The 18,250-nt window shown below is 40.1% G+C and overlaps 1 protein-coding gene across 1 annotated transcript; it reads left to right on the plus strand.

Moving 5' to 3' along the window:
* Positions 1-651: 651 nt before the first annotated feature.
* Positions 652-18,054, plus strand: slc7a10a (solute carrier family 7 member 10a). Its single transcript, XM_080884934.1, has 11 exons — positions 652-846; positions 5,223-5,427; positions 6,980-7,131; positions 12,974-13,099; positions 13,286-13,439; positions 13,528-13,651; positions 14,634-14,737; positions 14,864-14,960; positions 15,058-15,207; positions 16,145-16,322; positions 16,420-18,054. The coding sequence occupies exons 1-11, from the start codon at positions 741-743 to the stop codon at positions 16,515-16,517; spliced, it is 1,494 nt and encodes a 497-aa protein (XP_080741060.1). The 5' UTR covers positions 652-740; the 3' UTR covers positions 16,518-18,054.
* Positions 18,055-18,250: the final 196 nt, after the last annotated feature.

An 18,250-nucleotide genomic window follows, 5' to 3' on the forward strand; every position in this document is an offset into this window, starting at 1 on the left:
AAAGTGTTCTTGTCATTTCTTTCAATAATCTTCAGGAATAGATCTCCGGGCTTCTTGAAGGACATTCCAGAGCTCTTCCTTGGATGTTGGCTGCCTTTTGTTCAGTTCTCTGTCAAGATGATCGCATATAGGAATGTCATTAATGACAGATAGTGCTCAACTATATGCTTTTCTATCCAGGTTGATTTTTACTGCATTTACTGCATATGTTTGGGGACCATTGTTTTGATTCATGCTCAATCATCGAGGTAGGGAAATCCCAAAAAGTTGATTCTGTTCATCTGGACGTAGCGTTTTCACTCATCCAAGCGACTTGTTCAGTCTCAAGACTAGTCAAAAAATGTCCAACAAAACTTTTTGTTTTGTTTTTTTAAAGACTTCCAGAAAGCCTGGAGAACTATTGCGAAACTAAAATATTTGACCCCTTCGAAGCAAAATATATGTAAAGAAAAAAGTAAAGTATGTGCTTGTCCAGATTCACAAATCTAACCACAATATTCTACAAACACATTCATCGAACAATTTTATTTAAAGTGGACTGGTTCCCTATTGCCTACGCCAGCACTCACTTACCTGAGTCAAGGTTGGGGTTTGAGAGGTGGATCGCATTGTACGCATGCGCATTTCCTGCTTCATCTGTGGGATGTTATAAGGGCAGCCCGTAAAGCGGAGCTTGGTTCAGTCGGAAGCATCTGGACCGGACCGAGGCTACCAGGAAGCCCATTTGCAAGGCGGAGGAGATGGAGGACAAAAAGAAAAGAAAGAAGAATGAAGACTCCTCCAATAGCGACAGAGTCACCCTGAAAAAAGAAATTGGACTTCTGAGCGCTTGCGCTATTATCATCGGTGAGTGTGTGACAGCTTTTGTTATACGTGCTCAACTCACGGAGAGTGTTTCGAAGTGATGAATTCTGCGACAAGGAAAAAACTGACGAGGAAACGTGACCGAACGGAAAGCTTATAACGTGGCTGATGTACAGTTACTCTTTCTCTGTCAAGGTTAGAGTATAATTACACACAGTGTGAGTCACTCACTGTACGTATGAGTTTTTATTCTAGTCCGTTCTTTTATTCTACGTATTATATTTGCTGTACGGACACTATAAAGACTAAGATGTGACTTTTCTTTTAGACGTGGTTCGTGACTGTCTGACTCTAAGAATGAATAGCTGGAAAGTCGCCGTTACGCACGCACGCTCTGATGTATGAATGCAGGGTTCTGAGCTTTGTGTGGAAACTGTTGCATCAGTCTGAGTGGTCTGAATATGAGCGTGCATACGTGGCTGGATGATCTAAAGCTGAACTTGACAGACACGCAGAACCGGCACATCTCCCACGTGCTTCAGTGGGAGAGTTTACTGTTACTATTGTAGCATTGTCCTCGGATAGTCTACTGACTAAACCAAGGCATTAATATCGTTAATTTCAGTAACCTTATCATACCAGTTACATCATAAAATACGCTTATACTGCAGACAATGAATTTTACTTTACACGTGCATCTGCAAAAAGTGGATAACTGTCAAAATACAGGAAGTTGCAGTGCTGTTTGTAGTTTCCTCCAAAATCTGATGTTGCATTTTACATATCCCTTACAGTAAGTGTACATAAGGAAATGGTCGGTAAATTTAACATATACTCTTTTTATAGACTTCTACACTATTCTAGTGTTCAATTCAATCTGCAATGAATCCTGTCACGAAAATATTTTATTGTATTTCAGAACCACATGTTGCAGGGTAGGGTTTTGGCAGTGGAAATCAGTGGCTTCAATAACAGTTCCTCATTTTTGTACATTTGTTGTGGTAAATATAAAAATTAGTCTTAATGAGTGGAAAAAAATTACTAACCAACAAATAAAAAGGGAAATGTTTATCACTGGGACAAATGGTTTTTGCAGTTCAGTGAAAGGTGGAATTCTGCGACAGTCAAGAGGCTACAAAGGAACCAGTTAATAGTTTGCCTTTTAAAAATATTTTCAGTTCAACAGTTCATCTTCATAGCCATGCTCACATCTAATGTGCTCTGATAGAAATGAGATGTAATTGCAGTTAATGTTATTTCTGCAAATTTTGCGTTTGACTCACTTTTTTTCCTTCAGTATAATGCTTTATTTAGTCCATATTTGTGAAATTATTTTGTTATCAGAGTTGAAGTAATATTAAAGTATTATAAAGATTTAATGTATTTGGTGTGAAAGACTTCCTGTATCTGGCAGTGCAGCTGAATGAGTGTGTGAGAAAAAGAGCTCCACTGCCTGCCTAGTGAGTGGTGCATCGGGTGGGCAACAACTCAAGTGGTCATTTGGCATGAAGTAAAGTCCTTTGCCAAGTTCAAAATAAACTAGCAGGTGAGCACAGCAGATCACCACTGCATCACAGAGGGGTGTAAGAGTGTCCTGGGTTCAAACCTGGGTATGGAACTGACCGCTAGAGCTTCTTTCTCCCAGAGCTCTAGTTTCTCCTGGTACTGAGAAACACTTGCTGGATTCATGTTGCTCATATAAGGCAAGGACACTCACACAAATAAGAAGACATAACCAGTCATCCCTGTCATCCCATTTCAGAGAGTGTGGGATTTTTGGTCTAAGGAAATCTAGAGTCACCACTCTTCCACTTTCCACCACGATCAGTAATGAGAGAGCCTTTTGCATCTCTCTGAAATTTGATCACAGGCTCTTTACAGACTGGTGCTGATCAACAAGTGTTGTGTCATAACCTATCAAAAACACAGAAATGTGGTCCACAAAGATAATGCATTGTAAGTGGTAAGCCTGTAAGTGCTCCGGGCTGGAAAAGAGATGGAGACACAGTGCATACTCTGCAGCCCTGCTTATCCTGGATGTTTGCTGGTAAGCGTTTAAGCTGATCACATTGGGAAGGCGTTTACATACTGCACACACACAAAGATTTTCATAATTACATGTTAATGTGGCAGGTCTGTAATCATTTAAGAAACTGGTGTTGGATTTCTTCAGGTAATATGACGATTGACTGCTCATTTTTCTTCTACATTAATATTTTAAGATTAAAATAAACGCTCAGATCAGCTTAGCATAATGCTGAACTCTTGCCACAAGCACAGATGGAGGAAAGCCTGTACAGCCAGTACACACAGGCAACTTGAGTCATGCTACTACCCACCAGATACAGCCTACTCACATTGCATTTCATATGCCTTGTTCTAGTAATATAGACTGCTGAAGCTGTCAGCAGGGAAGCCTTCAGGTAGCTACTGATTACCACTGGTTACACTTACAGTTAGACAATACTCCACAACTATCAAATGTCCTGTATTATTAATCTCTAACCACACTGAATATACTTTTCTGCAATTGCTCACTTGCTATTAGTCGTGACATTAATCACTATTTTCATGCCACCAGCTTCATCATCGCTCACCGCTTTATCGTAGTAGTACAAGTCCCCCTCCGTTAGGAGGTATTATACATGCAGCATTACAAAAAAAACCCCACATAATATGAGACATTCTTCATTTTCCCTTTTGCACAGGAGATTTGGAGTATTTGCTTGTATAAAATGGTGAGCAATGTGAGGTCATTTTGAGAAAATTTCTCAGAGATGGTGCTGGGATATGATGCAGAGAGGGTCAGTAGGCCTGTGACTAACAGTTTCAGCTGTAGTGCCAAACTTTATGACATAACAAACACAACACTTGCATTATGTAACAGCTCTGCATCTCACAGTGGCCTCCACAATCAGATCAGACAATGAAAAATGCGTTCCTCAGATCTCATTGCTGGATCTGCATCATTAGGGAGCATTTGGGGCCATAGTGTGCCTCTGGGTTTTAATAGTTTCTAAAAGATTTACAGTTGACAGGGTCATATTTTATTGTGAGGACTCAATTCTTCTCACACTTTTCCGAAGAGGACAAAGACTTGAAGGACAGTACAAACAATGTTTTGCTGTGACAGCTGCTGTTTGGTTACTTTGTTATGTGTGCTAGCTTTTGTTTTGTCGTTTTTTTGGTAGGGGTGAGGGCATGTAAATGTCAGACTGAGTCTGAACTTGCTTATTAGTATGTGCCTGAGCCAACCAAGCTGTCAGAGAACCTTTATTTGTTCTTGTTAGGGAGTCAGCTGAGCCTGATTTTTAATGAGTCACATTTTAATGAGCCTGGACTAAATTACTTTATTATCTTATTAAATATACTAGTTATTTGTATAAATGAAATTGCAGCTTTATGGATGGTTTCACCTGTATTATCACCAGTATTAAAATATCCTACCGATATTGTGTTGGTCTCTCATGTTCTGCTGAAAGATCTGAACAATCAGGGCATAGACAGAACACCTTTTGCATGTTCAGTGATGTTTAACACTGAAATGTTAGCATCAGATCTGTTGGGTCCACTTGGTTCCATGGATCCATGAATCAGATTTTGTTCATCCTACAGATTTTCATCTGAGTGGGATCTTGAAATTAGAGGCCTGGCTGTTCCTTGGGCCATCCCTAAACAGTTTCTGCATTGTGGTGGGGTACATTGTTCTTCTGCAGGACACTACTACCTTTGAGGAGTGCTGCTTCCTCCGGGGAGTTGTGCAGGATAGGCTCCATCCTCTACACAACCCTGAACTGGATCAACAGTTAAGAAAATGGATGGCTGAAAAATAGAAGAATGCCTGTAGCCACTGTGGCAGAACACTGTACAAACAGCAGCTTTAAATCACTGAGATTAGGCTGTGCATACCATGCAGTCATATGTCAAAGCATTACTATATATAGCTACATTAATCACTAAGTGAAAGCAATAGTCACATGCCTTACTGCAGAAAGAAAAGAGTTTTTTCTTTACTTCCCATCATGGCTGTGCTAGTCTTTCCTCTTCACTTTCTCCTTCTCTTTAACTACAGATGTGTGTTGTCCAACTTTAGCAAAAATAGCTTGGAGAGCTACTGTTAGAGTATTGTGACCTTCAAGCCAAAGTTTTAATAAGACTTTTGGAATCGCTTTGATTCTACTTTGTGTTCTTTATTCTGTTACTTTTGTTTTTACCTGAATGTATAAACATCTGACCAAATCATCACCAAACTACAGATAAATGGTAAATGCCATTTGTTCTAAATGTCTGGAGTTTTAAATTGAAGTGTGACAGCTTTGGGAGCACAAACCAATAAAAGCAAATCTTGTGTTACACACAAAAAGAAGTCTTTGATGAATATTTATGTATAAATAATCACTGTAATATTTTCTCCTAAGGGAACATCATTGGCTCTGGGATTTTCATCTCACCTAAAGGAGTGTTGGAGCATGCAGGTTCAGTGGGACTGTCACTCATCGTGTGGGTTTGTGGAGGGGGCATCTGCACCCTTGGGTCCATGTGCTACGCTGAATTGGGTGTCACCATCCCAAAGTCTGGAGGTGACTATTCATATGTGACAGAAATCTTTGGGGGCCTAGTAGGGTAAGTACTGTCGTTGTCATTTTTCTAGATGCATTTTTTAAAATACAGATGTTCCTAAACTGCAGTAGCAGCTTGTTGCGTCTTTCCCCCTGAATTATTTTTCCTCATATGAATTATATTGCAACAGTCCAATGGGCGTGTTGGCTTTGAACCAATCATCTGTGAGCGTCTTATGACTTTCAGAGGTCATGTGGTGTGTCAGCTGATCATAGAGCGGCATTCTAAGTCTGAGAAGGTCAAACTTGTTATATACTGTGCCAGCCTTCAGAAGCATTTCTGTGAAAGTAGTTCAGTCTGACTTTCTCTGTTCGGTTATTTTGCAACTATGAATGAAGCAAGTACCACAAAGGATTAAACACAGGAGCAGCAGCAAACGACTCAAAAATGTTAAAAACAGCAGAAAGTAAGAACTAGTGTAGGAGTTTTTGAATTACAGTTGAATACCAACACAGAAAGAATAAGAAGGGAACAAGCAACAAAAAGCACTCACTCTGGAGGTGGAATTAAAGTTTTCATTATGTTTTCAACTTCCAACGCACCAATAGTAAAATTCTGGAGTTACTTGAGTTTGAAAAAAACTCCCCCAAAGCCTTACATGTCCAAAGTATGTGCTTAATGGCTTTGGTCCTCTGACGTTTTTAATTTAATAAAATCATCAGGTCAATGCTTCCTTGATGATAACCAAGTATGGCTTGCATTTAGTAAGTGCTTTATGCATGCAAGTACATCCTTTTTTTTCTAAGTTACAACAGTGGTTGTAAAATCTGCTTTAAATGCTGTCAAAAAACGAGTGTCAAACACTGAGTGTTTGCCTGAGCACATCCTCTGCAGCCACAGATGGAACGCTGAAGCTCCTGCTAATGTGCTAGAGCAAAATTTAGTGTTGTGGTCTAGACAACCCAAAATGTGATGTCCACATATGTGGGCGCCAGGTCGTAGGAGGTTAAGTAAAGACCCAACTTCTACAGTGATGTTGTTTTGCTGACAGGTTTAAGTATAGGTGTGACTGTAAAGCTGGGATGGAATCAAAGACAGTATAAAAGACTGACCTAACATCCAGGTCTGAAAAGTGAAACCACCAACCTTTTTGCAACCTCTGTGGTTGCAGAAAGACTTAATGGTCTTCAACTGTCTTGTTCTGTGCCAGAGTAAACCATTTCCTGATCACTTTCTGGGTCTAGTTTCTGGTTTCAGGTCATAATTAAACAATAAGTTATTTTTTTAATGTTTTTTTTTTACAGTCAGCAAGGAGGATTATCCAGGGTACCATCACTGGGTAACAAATCAATCACCAGCTGTTCACCAGTGAGTTGGGTGCAAATGCTCAGCTCAAGTTGTTTAAAAAGCATCACCAATATGACATCATGGCAGCTATGTCTATTTTTTATACAGTTTATTGAATATGGAATAATGTTATAAGAGCAGTGAAAGTCCCTTCCTTGTCAAAATAACTGCCCACAAGTGACAGCCCCCCCCCTCTCCACTTAGTCTCAAGTTATTACACTGAACTTTATTCTAAATTGAAATCCCGTTCTGTCTCTTCATCCTTTAGATTCCTGTTGTTATGGAGCGCTGTCCTCATCATGTACCCAACCACGTTGGCCGTCATTGCGCTCACCTTCTCCAATTACGTCTTGCAGCCGGCCTTTCAGCACTGTTTTCCTCCGTTCATCGCCACCAAACTTCTCGCAACAATTTGTGTCTGTGAGTCACCAGCAGCCTTAGAAACTCTATTTATCTATTCCATGATAGTTTAAGTAAATGTTTATTCTAGTTTAGTGTTGTCCTTTACGTCTTATCTCTCTTTGATTTTCCACTGAACAGTTTTTAGAACTGTCCTGCCAGGGTAAACATTGTTGCTAATGCTAAGCACATGGTTCTTGATTCCAAACAAACTGAAGCATCCAGTGCAGTAAAAGATCTTTTTTTTTTCAAGAACAAGATAAGGAGACATTCTTTGCTTTTTATTAAATATAAAGTCACACACTCTGCCACAGAGGAATTCTTCAGGTCAGCATTTCAAATGCAAGACCTTGGCAGTATTTCTTTCCTGTTTTGCTTCTGAAATACAGTCAGTCATCTTGTTCTACAGCAGCAGGCCACAACTCGCTGTAAAATTGCTAATTATGTATTTAAGAATACAGTTGTTGCCCTCAGGTTTTTGAGAGCAAAATAGCTTTGACATTCATACAGCTTGCAATACACCATGGGAACTGGGAGTGCTTAACATTCCACCTCAGGAACGCAACATTTTCTGAGTTTACTTCAACTCTGATAAGCCTGAATTTTGACTGTCCATTTATGATTAATGATTAATAATGGATAAATGCTTTCCTTAGCATTTCCATAGTGGCAAGCTGATTGGTTGCTGGCCAGATTTTTCAGGTGGCATGGAATAAACAGATGAGTGGTTGACAGATTTGTTGCTCTTCTGCGTGACTGCATGTGTGTGGCCTATGCCTGTGTCATCATGACAAACTAGTTCACAGTATCACACTTCAGACCTGCTGTTGTCTTCAACATGCAAGTCATCTGACTGAATGAGCCAGAGTGACTCCCAGTGAGGTAAACATCAGACCAAGCATCTGCTTCCAAAGCAACATAAAAAGCAACTGATCTTAAAGAAAAATATCTATTTTAACTTGCACTTGTACATATATTTCCAAAATACTGTTGCTCCTATATACGATGTTCCTATAAATGACTGTTTGGAAGACAAATAATAACAAGGAAAAAGGTACTTCCATCTTAGGCAAGTTTGTGCATTTACCAAAGTAAACCAGACTAATCAAACCAAATCAAATCCATTTCCTGCGGTGGCTTAAAGAAATGTGATTCTGTGACACTTCAGTGTGCTCAGGGCTGTCATTGTCATTTGATAATTCCACAAGAAATGTTATGCTCTATCTCCAGCCTCTAATCTGATCAGTTGGGGTATCTGTATTTAAATAGCCAGTGGCCCAAGCAGACCTTGCATGTATCCGATCCACAAACCAGCCAGTTTGGTCCTGTCAGAACCGGATGGAGAAGGGGAAACGGGATAGACGGGGAGTGGGATGGTTGGCTTCGTATGTGGGTGTGTGCGCACGTCAGGCTTAGCATTTGCTGAGTACCCTCTACTATTTATGGCAACAGAATCCTACAACTGCTGCCTACTTTGGGCAAGGGACACTGTGCGAGTGGGTTTTTGTGTTGTATTCTAGAGTGTGGTATGAGTTTGTGTGTGTGTGTGTGTGTGTGTGTGTGTGTGTGTGTGTGTGTGTGTGTGTGTGTGTGTGTGTGTGTGTGTGTGTGTGTGTGTGTGTGCGTGTGTCTCAGTATCAGTGTCAGAATACATAATGGTGCCAGTCTTTGTGGACGCTGCTAATGAGAGGTTGTGTCTACACTATTGTGCATTGTTACTGTCACAGGGCACCATGGAAATAGGAAAAGCGCAGAATACCTTTCACATCAATAATGATGGAAGTCCCCATTGGCCAGCCAGACATTCGAGTCAGATGTTTGATGTTTCTATTGGCTAGCTGGTTCGACCCCTGTCCTCCAATCTGGTCTATGGCATCACACTTGAGACTTAAAGTCACAGAAAGATTGTAGTCACCCGTCTGTGATCAGCAGTTATGCAAGATTCATATCTTATGAAACTCAATCAGTCTGTGAGGAGAGAAAGTGTCAGACGTCTGATGACAGATGGAAAACATATTATTCTGAACCCTAAAAGAATCATCTATGTACAGTTGAAGCCCTTTCATTGTAGTTCCATCCACCTTAAAAACCAAAGACAGGTGCATGTAAATGAGCAGCATCATATCAGGCAATTGGCAACACAGGTAGTCGATAGGAAGGGATAAGAAAAGAAAAAGTTCAAGTTACCTGTGAAGGATAAAGTAAATATTTCATCACTTTCCAGCACCAGAATTAATGTGTTATATTTTCTTGCTGTGCTGAGTCTTCGTGAGGGTGCTCTTAAGTTCACTGAACTTTTCTTAGTTGAGGGTTTATGAATGCGAGTCAGCCTAGTTATGTTTCCCCCCTCCTTCCTCTCCTGCTGAGCATACTGCTCTAGAGTCACAGGGTGACCCAGGCGTGCGTGTGTTGGTGAAAACCAGACAGGTCCAGTTGTAAGCTGGCTGTGTTCTTCTAAGAATAGGCACACTCGACAGCCCACAGCAGCACAGCCATGCACGCTCATTTATCCTGCAGTTTAGTTTGTCATCTGCTGATCAGTTTCACTAAAAAGAAAGAAAAATTCATTTTCCAGCAGTCAACACTGTTTTATATTCTTTATGGTCAGTATTTGCATAGCACTTTACTTGATCCTAAGGACCCCAAAGCGCTTTACACTATACACAATCATCCACCCATTCGCACACTGGTAATGGCAAGCTACAGTGTAGCCACAGCCGCCCTGGGGCGCACTGACAGAGGGGAGGCTGCCGGACACTGGCGCCACCGGACCCTCTGACCATCACCAGTAGGCAACGGGTGAAGTGTCTTGCCCAAGGACACAACGACCGAGACTGTCAGAGCCGGGGCTCGAACCGGCAACCTTCCGATTACAAGACGAACGCCCAACTCTTGAGCCACGATCGCCCCGTATTCTTTAAATATTTCTTTAAATTGTAAAACACTGTAACTTGTCTTATGGAGCCATCATCATTAATTTTATACTCAATCCCACAAAACAGTCACTATAAATGTGATGTTTTTATTTCAAAGGCCAAGAGAATACATTCCAGCAAGAAGTCTGTGTTAGTCCATTATTGTGTTGGTACAGTAGGGAGAAGTTTCACGTTATGTCTCCATCACTGGTTCAGATCATTGACTTCAATTTATTTCAAAAAAGAAGACTGTAAAATTGTTTTCAGTAAAAGTGGAAATACCATTTCTATTTATTTTACTGTGTACTACAATCTGAACTACTGCTCTAAACGTTCGTGTATCAACTGTGTATTAATTCTTTCTCATTATTTGGAAAATGGAGCCCCCCATAGAGTCAGAACAACTATGAGCATAACGTAGACACAAATTAAGAAAGCACACAAGTATGTTAGCTCAGAATAAAAACGTCATGCACAAATTCTATTTTAGTGTGGCTGAGCAAGTTTAGTTCAGGCTTCCTCTGAACCCTTGAACACACTGGATGTTTTATTGAATGCTGCACAAAACTCATTTAAAATTCGATTGAGGGCTCATGGTGAATCATCAGACTAGCGGCTGCCCTAAAGACAGAACAAACCAGAGTGGCTCAGAAGAACAAAATGTCACTATCGTTGTAGGGGATGGAAAAACTGTCACACGTTGGACAAATGACATGATTCTTCCAGTGTATGGTAGGCATCAAACGCCAAGAAGAATGTCATGTTTACACAGAGCTCTGTAATGGCCTTAGAGGAATTTTGGATTTAATTTTATTATGTTGCTAATTCTCCAGCTGAAAACAAAATCACAAATGTTTTATAGCTAGAAAAACTATTAAGCCAACAGTTCCACAAGTGTACCATGGCACAAGAATTGGGGTACGGTATTGTGGATGCTTGCATAGTCATTTTGTTCTTGGTTTCAGAATTGTTTTACCCCTATTCATTATTCATTTAGAATTTTTCCTCAAAGCCCATTTAATCTCCTCCATATAACATATGTAATTACATTCTTTCCTCTCTATCTGTAACTTTCAGCATCCTTTTTTAGATCTCATAGGTCTCCTCGTTGAAGATTTTGTTATCAGATATTTTGTGATGTATAGACAGGACTGGGGAGTTTTTGCCAGTGTGGTGACTCCTGAGTCCAGATCCTGGACCAGGAGGAGGCGTTCCTGAGGTTAAAGCCTGCTGATAAATCTGCAGTGAGTTGGGGTAAGAATCCATTAAGACTTAAAGTGGTAATTAGTTAGTATTCTAGAGCTGAGGCAGCCTTCAATAGAAGCAGTGACAGCAGGACACAGATTTACCTGCACTGTCACATTCAAAGCCACTGGCACCTCCTTCCTGTCAGGGTTAGAATAGAGGAAAGTTGGGGGAGGTCGTAGTGGGGGTTCATGCAGGAACACAGAAACGGAAATTCATGTAACACTCCAAGGGTAATTGACTATAAAACACAGCAGTGTTGTAGGGGAGAGAAAGCTCTGCCCGGTGCCTCCAAAACCTCTTGCCAAAAATTCACACGTGTGTGTATATACGTCTGTGCCTCTGCCAGCGGAAGCAGCTTGTTCAGATTTCTGTGGTGGGAGGAAAACTCTAGCCCTAGTGATGGATGACATGGTCACTGCTAGGTCACTAGAGTGGGTGTTAGTGGGTAAAAGAGAGAAGGAAAGAAGTGTCAGAAGAGAGAAGGTGAAATATGAGCCAAAAAAAGAATAGGTCCCAAAAAAAAAAAGAATGAAATGAATGAATAACTAGATTATCTTCCTTTAATACACCCCGAGGGCTCAACCGTTTCCTAATCTCCATGTTCTCATTTTAAGACACCTGCAATTCTGAGGGCATGTGAAACACAAGCAACAGATAAGTGGACTATAGAGACGCTGTGAAGATAACTGGAGTTGACAAAAAAGTGGACATACCCTGGCTGGGAAGCTTTTCCTGCCTGACAACTCTCATCCTGCTTGTAAAGTTATCACTGATTTCCACCCAATAAACCCATCACTAATATTTTTATGTGATTTATTTGGATGTCACTATTATTTATGTTGTGCATAGCTCTGGGCAAACGACTTTAAAGTATCAGAAATGTTTGGAAGTCATAAGCATGTTATAGCCTGGCTCAAAGAGTGTGACATGAAATTAGAGACAACACAAGAAGTAACTAAGAAAATGGGGATTTAATCAAACAAGGATCTTTGTCATTTGGAAGATAATGAATTTGTTGAGCCAGTAGTGTTAAGTATGTAAGGAGAGGTGGGATTGAATTCGGAGAACAAAACAAATCTAAAGAGTATTTGGAAGAATGAAGGAAAGAGCCTGGAAGACAAGGATGCCAGAGTAAAAGAATGAGCACACTGTGCAGGTGTAGCTCGTGCATCTGATCTGCACCCGCAGAACAAATGGACTGGTACTTACATAGCGCCTTTCTTCTCAGTAGAGCACTTGAAGTGCTTTCAGAACAGCACAAAAAAGAAGACAGAAAATACCTAGTCCCTGAGTAGCCTAGGAGTTTAGAGGAACAATAACAGTATTGTTTGACGTATTTGTAGGTCTCCGTTTTCTTTCTTTTGCTTGTAAGCGCAACTGAGAGACATTTGTGCTTGGCTGATTTGGCTCTCTTGGAATTGGGCCATTCGATACTATGTTGGCTTTCACAAAAATACCCTCAAAACTTAGTGATAATGTCAAGGTCAGCAGCCTAGAGGAGAGCAGGGCCACACATGTGCAGTTTACACAAGCAGGAAATAGAAAGTAGGGATTGAGAGAGAGTAATTTGCAAATTTAAATGTGTTGTTGACGTGATGCTTTGCATGAAATACACAAATACCTGTGAATAAACCTTTAACTTTTTTTACGTAAAACTTTAATGATTTTTCTGCTGTGTGTGTTTGTGTGTATATGTGCAGTATTCCTGACCTGGGTGAACTGCTCCAGTGTGCGTTGGGCGACAAGGATCCAGGACATTTTCACTATAGGAAAACTTCTCGCGCTAGTTCTCATTATAATAGTAGGACTTGTCCAAATTTGTAGAGGTAAACACACAGACATGTGCACACATGCATAAAAAATGTTTTTCAGTAATTGGTAACAGTAATTTCTGTGCTCTGGACATGTTTCATCTGCTCTCTGGTTTTATTGCATTAAAATGATTAGTGATGAACCAACAATTATTTTACGGTTTTTATTTGCTCGTTCTATATTTCTCATCTTTCATCCAGGTCATTACGATGCCCTGCAGCCCAGTGCGGCCTTTGAATTCAGTCAGGACCCCTCAGTGGGACAGATAGCGCTGGCCTTCCTCCAGGCCTCCTTTGCCTACAGCGGCTGGAATTTCCTCAACTACGTCACAGAGGAGGTCGTAGAGCCGCGCAAGTACGATATGCATAAGCAAAGCTAGCAGACACACCACAAGTTTTTCTTAAGTTCTGCCCCATATCATTAATATTTTTCCTGTCATCAGGAACCTGCCCCGTGCCATCTACATTTCCATCCCACTGGTGACCCTTGTCTACACTATGACCAACATTGCCTACTTCTCCTCCATGACCCCAGAGGAGCTCCTCAGCTCTAATGCTGTGGCAGTGGTGAGCAGCTCTCCGGCGCCATGACTGGATATTTTACAAACCCAGTTCTGAAAAAGCTGAGACACTGTGGAAAATGTAAAACAGAATGCAATAACTGAACTCATGAATCCATATTTTATTCAAAGCAGCACATAGAAAACATAGCAACGGGTTTTAGGACGGGTGGCTCCCAACAAACTAAAAATGAGCCAGTATTTTTCTTAAAATGGGACATTTTCTCAGTTTGAACATTTGAGTCGTTTTCTATGTTCTACTGTGAAAATGTTGTTTTATTAGATTTGCAAATAATAAAACTACTTTTGTTTACAGTGCACACAGTGGCCTCATTTTTGGAATTCAGGCTGTATATTCAAACCTGTTTCAGCTCATATACTGCTAAAGTCAACAGACATTCCAGGCTCCAGTTGTGTATTTGCAATCCTGTCACATGTCGAGCAGCGGTCACTTCAGTCACTGCTTACGCACACAGTTTTATTTTGCATCATTAATGGTTATTTTAGTTTGGCAAGTAGCAGGTTGCTGGTTTGATTCCAGCCTGAGACATTAATCCCCTTTGGGATTGCATCAGGAATTGCATCCAGCATAAACGTCTGCCAAATCAAACATGTGGAGCCACCTGTTGTGGAGCCCCTTGTAGAGAGGGAGCAACTGAAAGTTGTTGTTTTTTCATCGGTTGTTATTACAAGTCATTGGATTTCAATGACATACCAAGGATCGAGACTGTTATTTCTCGATCTTGAGTTCACGCCTGAAAAACATTGAAAATATACTGTAAAAAATTATATCTCGTACCTACATCGTACCTACATGCATATATAACCATAGTCTTATAGTGGTATGCAGGCAGGCTGTTAAAAAGGCTATTTAATCTTTCAGTGAATCAATCAATTAGTGCAGTAATCGAGGGGACTGATGAATTAATAAATAATTAATTTAGTCAACATGTCGGTCATCTGGACAATCACGTTTTGTGTTTTTTCAGACATTTGGGGAGAAACTGCTGGGAATGTTTTCCTGGGTGATGCCAATCTCTGTAGCTTTGTCCACCTTTGGAGGAATTAATGGATATTTGTTTACCTCCTCCAGGTACAGCACAAACGCTTTGTCTTGCATTGTACAACACACCAAACCCTAATTTTTACTTATTTTTACTGATGCCCGCTGTTTCCACAAAATAACGTGTATAACATGTGTAAATATGTCTCTCGGTAGATTGTGTTTCTCTGGCGCCAGAGAGGGTCACCTTCCTTATCTGCTGGCAATGATCCACCTAAAAAACTGCACACCAATTCCTGCCCTGCTGCTCTGTGTACGTTTCACACTAACAGGTTTATCCAGCTGTGTAGCTTCAAAACAGAGATTCAGTGCTTTAATTTTCTCTTGTTTGAACCTGTTCTGTCCTACAGTGCTTTGCCACAGTTGTCATCCTGTGTATTGGGGAGACACACAACCTGATCAACTATGTGTCCTTTATCAACTATTTGTCCTATGGGGTAACCATTGCCGGCCTTCTCTACCTCCGCAAGAAAAGGCCCAACCTGGCTAGACCTATAAAGGTATGGCACTTGTTTTATCTGGAGGTATAACTTAACCACAATAAAAGCAGATTATAGTGAGGAATTTAAAAAATGAAAATATTAAAATTATGTAAGGCAGAAAGAAAAAAATAGAAATTTGAAATAAGCTTAAAAAGCTGACAGATTCAAATAAAAGTATTTAATTTTGAATTAAATTATAATAATTAGATTTTTTTTAAACAAAGGCAAATCAATTATAAAATTAAGCTTCCCATTACATCAAATCAATAATTTTTAAAAACTTTTATTCAAAGGCTCTGAACAGTGTGTCAATTTTAATGCATTTAAAACAAAGAAGACAGTGTAATGTATAGACTGGTGATGTAGACATACACGCTAATTTTCATATAGTAGTATATAAAGTAGTCTGCAATGAATGTGTCACAGTAATCTGTGCATTTAGCATAGGAAACTGAGAGCTCCCAGCAGTCTGATTTGTGTACCACTAGATTTTGCCATTTAACAATGAGTTAGCATGCATATTGTTTTGGCGCCCCCTGGTGTCACAAATGGCAGTTACATGACATTAGTTAGTGCACAAATAACATCCACTATTTCCTGTTTTCTGTTTACGTTCATTCTCCTGTATGCCATTCCCTCCAATCGCTCTCTGTTTTTACTTTTATTGTCAAATAAAAGCTGAAAATTAAAATAAAAAGTAAAAACAAACAAATAAGTATTACATTGCAATACATTAAAGCATTAAATTAAATGTCAAAAATTTGTTTTTGATAATATCCCAGACAAATATATGTACATGTTTATATATTTGGATGCTACATGTAGAGACAGTATGGGTTTACAAATGTAAAAAGAAAAAAAAGGTAAGGAAAAAGATAATTATGTTCATTGCAGATAAATCAACATATTTACAGTGGCAAGGGTTTTTGTACAAATGTGTTTTTGTTCTGTGTAGGTGAACCTGTTGATCCCGATCAGCTACCTGATCTTCTGGGCTGTGCTGCTGGGCTTCAGCCTGTACTCTGAACCAGTGGTTTGTGGCCTGGGTATGGTTATCATGTTGACTGGAGTCCCTGTATACTTTGTGGGTGTGCAGTGGAAGGAGAAACCCAAATGGCTCTATAGATTAGTTGGTGAGTTGGTTTTTCCAGCGTACAGAACATATTAACTATTTATGTCAGCAGTAATTCCATCTGAGTCTGACTGCTCATGATGTCTTTTGTATTGCAGAAAAACTCACGTACAAGGGCCAGAAGGTGTGTTATGTGGTGTTTCCTCAGGATGACCCCTCAGAAACTGAGCCCCTCACTGCCAAAGCTACTGACTGAGGAGTGAAGTCAAACCAGGACTTCCCCTTTTGCATCAACGTCAATACTTCCCGTTTTCGTCTTAAACGTGTTCTTGTTTGGTCAGTGAAGCACGAAGAGAAAGTGTCATATATTTTTGCACAGGTGTGGACTGGATTGGGCTGGCATGGAGCCCATTTTACCCAGTGCATGTGTTTTTAACTTTTTGGTTTTGCTGTCCATCCATTGTCATCACCAGCATGCAAAGTTTTATTTTTCATACAGATCCTTATCCTTTCCCTTCTTACTCAAAGAATCTCCATTCTGTTCCAAGTCTTTTTCTGCTTCACTTCCAGGAAGCTTCCAGCATGCTAATGTGCCTTATGAAATATAGACGTGTGTATAGTGTGTTGGTTGTGCGGGTATTTGGAGTGTGTAATGTCTTATATGGAATAAGATAAATATGCAAGCAGTTTCTGCACTTAGCAATACTTCTCTATAACTGCTGCTACTTTGCACTTTGCTTTACTAATTACTCACATGATGCTCACTGTTGATCTGTTGTGGATGAGTAATTTGTTCTGTCTATATCTCTGCCTGGCTACAGAATCTGGCTGTTCTATTTTCTTTCCACCGACTTTTTAAAAAGAATTATGATTATATCACTTTTCCCTCATGAGAGATGCTGTTGCTGCCTTAATGTTTTTATTAGAGACACTCATCTCTTCCAGTTATTTTTAAAAGACGGGCAAGACCATGACTGGTTCTTGCAGGATTTTGTTGCTTCAGCAGTGATTTCATCTCTGGGTTCCCACTGTGAAACTTCTCAAGGTGCTCGACCAGCCAAAACAGTTATTACACTCTTGACCTGTTGTGATACAGTATTTGAGCACTAATGTGTTGTTGCATAACTCTAACAGAATCTGTAATGATTGACAGACGGCTGGCAGTGGATGTTTACTTGAGCTCTCACTTCCCCAAAAGCCACTACAATGACCGTTAACTCAATATCGCTTATCCACTGATCAGCTGACTTAACATGACACTGCTGACATCACAGAGTTGGATTAACATCCTTTTTGTATCCCATGACCTCTTGGACTTCCTGTATTAGTCAACATTGTTGATGTATTATGGCCCAGACCTGGTCAAACTTGCAACCTCAGTAATTTTGCATTTACTGTGGTCCAGGAGATATTGTTGTTGTTGTTGCTACCTTATCGTATTTGAGTATTCTCTTAATATCTCTTTTATGTTGTACATATAACAAACAAATGAAGGTTGGGGCCTTTGGCCTTTTAAAATGAAAAGTAAACCAGCAGCTTTGAACTTTATTGAACGTGCAGTCCCTTTCTCAGCCCGTAGCTGCTGGGAACTCCATGAAAAGAGACTCGTGTCTGTCCTGCCATGTCCCGGTGCTTTTAGCTCTGAGAGCTGTAAATACTGTGTGACAAAAATAAACTTTTAAAAACGCACCAGGGGCTTCTACAAAGATGACATTCCTCAAACATGTTGTGGTACATTTGTATACTGTATAATGGGTGTACCTTTGTTTTGTAAAAGACAGAAGTTGTAAATTAATAACAATGTAATTGATCATTAAATATAGCGACTTCGAAGAAACTCGGTGTGTCGTCTCCTCTGTGGGATCCTTTTTAGCACCATCAGGTCAAAAATGGGGATTTCTGTGCTAATTAAGTAAGTCGTTGGTTTTCAAGCTTTTTCTGGCATGACCCACTTCGGAAGCTTGGCAGCTGCTATAATAGGTTTTAGCA

This window comes from Rhamphochromis sp. 'chilingali' (assembly GCF_963969265.1).
Source record: "Rhamphochromis sp. 'chilingali' genome assembly, chromosome: 6".
In the NCBI taxonomy this organism is placed as follows: Eukaryota; Metazoa; Chordata; class Actinopteri; order Cichliformes; family Cichlidae; genus Rhamphochromis; species Rhamphochromis sp. 'chilingali'.

Coding starts and splice junctions, on each gene's coding strand:
- slc7a10a (XM_080884934.1), top strand. CDS start 741: ATGGAGGACAAAAAGAAAAGAAAGAAGAATGAAGACTCCTCCAATAGC. Junction 13,440..13,527: donor GAGGTCGTAGAGCCGCGCAA/GTACGATATGCA, acceptor TCCTGTCATCAG/GAACCTGCCCCGTGCCATCT. Junction 13,652..14,633: donor GCTCTAATGCTGTGGCAGTG/GTGAGCAGCTCT, acceptor GTGTTTTTTCAG/ACATTTGGGGAGAAACTGCT.